Below are 5,000 nucleotides of genomic sequence, written 5' to 3' on the forward strand. Positions count from 1 at the left end.
GCCTTCCGTTAGCAAATACAGCTGCTGGATAAGCTGGAGTTTCGAGGCGGAAACGAACGCAGGAAACAGGACACGTCAGGTCAAAACAGACTGCCAACGATATAGCATTTAATTTAGTAGAAAGATATAATCAAGGTCTTAGGTCACATGATATACAATAACAATGCCTTACACCGGCGACAAGGCCGGCGCTCGGGGTGAGCGAACGGACAGCCCAGGCTCGCGGCTAGTGCGCCCGAAAATCCTGAGGCATTAGGCTTATGCGTTCGAAAACCCCGGCATTCTGACCATTCAGAATGCCGGGCTCGCCATACCCCGGACGAAGCATCTGCTCCGCAAATCTGGCTTATTCCTACTCACTCCCGCTTCCTCCCCTGTGTCTGCACCGCCACCCTCTCCTTCTGACCTCTTCCAAACTGCATCTGAACGCTCTCTTCGTAACCACCTTCCTCCGACCATGAGCTCGGTTCTCCAGCCCATCACCACTATCACTAAGCTCGATGCCACATACTATGAACACTTTGGAATATGAATAAAAGAAAGTAAGAACAAAATGTACGTAGCGCTGTCGTACTCTTCGTGGTCAGAGATAATACGGGCGCTTGGGAGGAAGTTTATGTTCCGCTCCGTGATCTGGCTGTGGTTATACTCGTCCGCTCTATGCATTTGATAATAGTAGGAGGAAAATGCTTATCAAGGTAATATAAATCGGACGAGAATCCCATGCCCGTGTGCTGATCCCTCCCCACAATCGTTACTTGCAACTCGATGACGTTGATCGCTAGTAAGGTCAGGAGCACCGGAGTAATCGCAATGAGAGTCAAGTGACCGTGATTGATAAAAAGCGTAATGACCGGGATATGTGAAAAAAGAGACTGGATTTCTGCATATATCTTATGTATATGATGTGTGTTTTCGAACATTTGGTCTGGTTGCAACGTTTCATTTATGATTCATTGCAACGCACTTATTTTTTTCAATCATAATTCAACAATAAGGAAAGACTATTGCTGTTCCTTCCCAGATACAATCCATCAAATCAAACCAATTACATGAAAAGTATAGAAACGAAAAAAATATCCCAGTCTGATTGAACCTGTTCCTCGTCCGGCGAGTGAAAGCCTATAAATGCTGAACCACGGAGGATAAGACGTCTCCCCTCTTGGCTTCATTTCAATTTCGTTAGACTGTTAAACATAATTGGGTAACCAGTTAGCTTTTTAATCATTGCCTAACGATGCGCTCTGTTGCTAAAAGAAGAAGAAAAAAGACAAAAGTCAAGGAAGGACGAGAGAAAGTCATCCCCCTCAGGATCAAATGTGCGTCCTGTCTCGAATATCGCTCAGTGTTGCTCGAACAGCCCCAGTGTTCGGAGGTGAGAACAGGTGCGGCAGAAGCTGATTTAGAATCGATTCTTTATATTCTAATAGCAATAATACCAATATCATAAACTACGACCCCATCCTCTTCCTCATCATTTGCTCTCATTTTATAGTCGAAAAAGCAAAGCAAAGCCAGAAACTCGGTAGCAATGGAGGAAGAGCCTTTCGCTGATGCAACAGAGACCCTGGCGGCGCTCGCCCACAAACTCAAGGAGGATCTTCCCGTCTCAGCTTCCGTGAGTGAAGAAAAACGTCTTAGATGTTATGGGATGATGTTTTTATTTGTGAGGATAACTTAACGGAATAAACATTTTATTTATATGATTATCACCACTTTTTTTCATTACGTTACTGTAAGTATCATCATTAGTAATAATGGTAGTAGTAACAGCAATAGTAGTAGTTATAATAGTAGTAGTAGTAGTAGTAGCAGTTATTGCCATTGTTATCATTATCATCAATAACAATATTATTATTGTTGTTATCATTATTGCTATTGTTGTTTTGTTGCTATCATTACTATTGTCATTACTTTCAATTCCTATTATATCATTATTATTATTGTTATTGTCTTTTTAACCGTTATCAGCAGTAGTATTAGGGCTATTACTACAAGTATTACTATAGTTAATATCATCATAATCATTATTTTTCTCACTATCGCTATTATCATTATTACCAGCATTATCATTATCATTATTATTATCATTACCATCATTTTTGTTGTTATCAGTATTATTATCAGTATTAGCTATTATTAATCATGATTATTATGTTATTATTATGATTTTTAGTATTATTATCATTATCATGATTATTATGATTAATATTATGATTATTATCCTTATTGCTAATATTATCATTATTGTTACTATTATCATCATTGTCATTATCATTATTATCATTATCATCATTATCATTACTATCCTAATCATCATTATCATTGTTATCCTTATCATTATTATCCTAATCATCATTATCATCATTATCCTTATTATTCTTACCATCCCTAACATTATCATCCTTATCATTATTATCATAATTCTTATCATCACTCCCTCGTGGAAGCGAAGGGTGGCTGGCCGTGATGTCCTTGATTGAAAGAGGGAGCGCCGTGGTACATTTTTTTTCTTTTTTCTTCTTTTCTTTTTCTCGTAAAGGTTTCTTCTCACGCAACGACGCTAGGTCTATCACAAGGGAAGAATAACGAGTTACGTGTTGCATTTCAGATGCACAACAGTATACTTATTCATGCCCGAGGACATGCTGAGGATTTCACCTTCTACACGCTCTCGAAGCATCCGGATGCCCATGTGGTGCTGTGGCTAGACCAGGTAAGTATGTTCACCGTTTGCATCAGCTTTTCAGTGTCTTTGTGCACTTTGAGAGGCAATGATACGAGTTTAATTTGATTCTCTCTCTCTCTCTCTCTCTCTCTCTCTCTCTCTCTCTCTCTCTCTCTCTCTCTCTCTCTCTCTCTCTCTCTCTCTCTCTCTCTTTCTGTGTGTGTGTGTGTGTGTGTTTCTGTGTCTGTTTCTGTTTTTGTCTTTGTCTCTGTCTCTGCCTCTGTTTCTCTGTCTCTCTCTCTTTCTGTCTCTCTCTTTCACTCACTCTCTTTCTCTTTTCCTTTTTTCTTTTTCTTTTTCCTTTTCTTCCTCTTTCTCTCTCTTTCTTTTTCTATCCCTTTCCCTCTCCCTCTCCCTCTCGCTCTCCCTCTCCCTCTCCCTCTCCCTCTCCCTCTCCCTCTCCCTCTCCCTCTCGCTCTCCCTCTCCCTCTCCCTCTCGCTCTCCCTCTCCCTCTCCCTCTCCCTCACCCTCACCCTCACCCTCTCCCTCTCCCTCTCCCTCTCCTTCTCTTGAATGTAATAATACTAAAACTGAGAGGGTTAACCTGTCGATACATAAAATGAGGGGACGACAGAGCACTGTAAATCCAAACAAATTCATTGGCGCAGGAGAGGAAACGCCTAGCGTTGCATTGTCGGAAGACAGAGCTCGACCTGCTGGCGGAGGCGCTGCAGAAGACGCAGCTGTTGGATTGGCAGTCAACGCTGGTGGCCTTCCATGTGCCCGACTACATACAGGAGACGCTACAGGAGGTGGCGAGGGCCAGATCGGGGAAGGAATTCATGAAACAGGAGGCTGTTTCCTTTGCGTTCCATCAGCCCACGCCGAGTGAACCTTTGAAGTGAGTTACTGGGTTTTGATTGCGTATGCTAGTACTAGCAAATGATAATAATAATGAGGGTGGTAGAAATAATGATAACAATAATTGTGATCATAATAATAACGATAATAATAGTAATAGTAATGATAATGATGCCACTACTACTACTGCTACTACTACTATTAATAACAACAATAATGATAATAATAATGATATCAATACCGGTCAAGTTTGTGCATCTGAATTAAATATCTAAATATCTATATCCTTAAAGAGCAACATAGCTATCACTGCTGTCCATTCCCGAAATATAATCACTTTGTTTCTTTAAACATCAATCTTTCTTTCGCACTATTATTACACAACCGCTTCGTGCAGATGCAAGGCAGGCTGGCGGGTGTGCCGTCTAGGGCGAGAGGGCGTCCGCCACATGCTTGAAACGAGCAAGTTCCAGTCACAGAACTCCCTCGAGGCCATGCTGCGCTTCCTCCAGGCCGCTCCTTCGGTGGGCGTGTACAGGGACCCCGATGCCCACACGGAGACAGTCATCGACGTGGCTAGCCTGTCCTTCGGCGACGACCAGGAAAGGCCCATCGCATGGATTTCGACGTCGGCTCACGGTAACCTGGGCGTCTTGATGACTGAGGAGGAGCACCGCGGGCAGGGACTAGGTAGCCTCGTGACCCAGGTAGCCGCAAGGATGCTGGAGACTCAGGGCTACATTCCGGTTGTCTACGTTGAGCCTGATAATATTCCTTCGCTCGGAATGTTCTCGAAGTTGGATGGCTGGAAGGAATGTCACCGCGCGGCTTGGATGCTTCATTTCCATGCCAGGTCAGGTCAGAGGTCGAACTAACAAAGCTCAAGATAGTCAAGGCCTATAGCAAGAGGTGTTTTTGTGAAAATACATGTAGAAAACTGATACTAACCTTGGTGCGTATTATTGGGAAAAATTAACAATGCAAATATTAGTGCCATATACTGCGCACACGTCTTATTCCTCAACATTTGCTTTCCATTTATAGTGCTAAATGCGCAAATGTCTGCTGAATAAACTAATATGAATTATCTTATTTTTATTTGGAAAGGTTGAAATATTCTTCCCAGTCAAAGAAAAAACAAGTACCGTCATGATATGAATAAAAATATATTAGAAAACCTACAGTAAACATGGAAAACTATTGGTTCATATATACTAAACTCACTCTCTCTCTCTCTCTCCCTCTCTCTCTCTCTCTCTCTCTCTCTCTCTCTCTCTCTCTCTCTCTCTCTCTCTCTCTCTCTCTCTCTCTCTCTCTCTCTCTCTCTCTCTCTCTCTCTCTTTCTCTCTCGCTCTCTCTCTCCATCCCTCCCTCACTCACTCACTCAAATCACTCAATCACTCTCTCACTCCCTCTTTCCCTCCCTCCCTCCTTCTTTCCCTCTTTCCTTCCCTCCTCTTCTTCCCTCCC

At 42.5% G+C, this 5,000-nt stretch overlaps 2 protein-coding genes across 5 annotated transcripts in view; one reads left to right on the plus strand and one right to left on the minus strand.

Annotated features, from left to right (window-relative positions):
- LOC122262238 (uncharacterized) overlaps positions 1-4,606 on the plus strand; it is a 21,434-nt gene extending 16,828 nt beyond the window's left edge. For 3 of the 4 annotated variants that reach the window (XM_086545160.1, XM_043030206.2, XM_043030207.2), the window contains exons 2-5: positions 1,496-1,618; positions 2,612-2,716; positions 3,338-3,570; positions 3,928-4,606. In XM_086545160.1, the coding sequence (XP_086401286.1) occupies positions 1,496-1,618; positions 2,612-2,716; positions 3,338-3,570; positions 3,928-4,405 (939 nt within the window). In that variant the 3' untranslated portion in view covers positions 4,406-4,606. Of the gene's footprint in view, positions 1-995; positions 1,386-1,495; positions 1,619-2,611; positions 2,717-3,337; positions 3,571-3,927 lie in introns of those variants that run through there. The other variant, XM_043030205.2, reaches the window with a different exon arrangement.
- Positions 1-5,000, minus strand: part of LOC122262240 (uncharacterized) — an 18,444-nt gene that overhangs the window by 7,071 nt on the left and 6,373 nt on the right. The gene's annotated exons all lie outside the window — the stretch shown is intronic.

This window comes from Penaeus japonicus, unplaced genomic scaffold (assembly GCF_977035675.1).
Source record: "Penaeus japonicus unplaced genomic scaffold, GWHDUDI00000001_assembly GWHDUDI00000016, whole genome shotgun sequence".
NCBI lineage: Eukaryota > Metazoa > Arthropoda > Malacostraca > Decapoda > Penaeidae > Penaeus > Penaeus japonicus.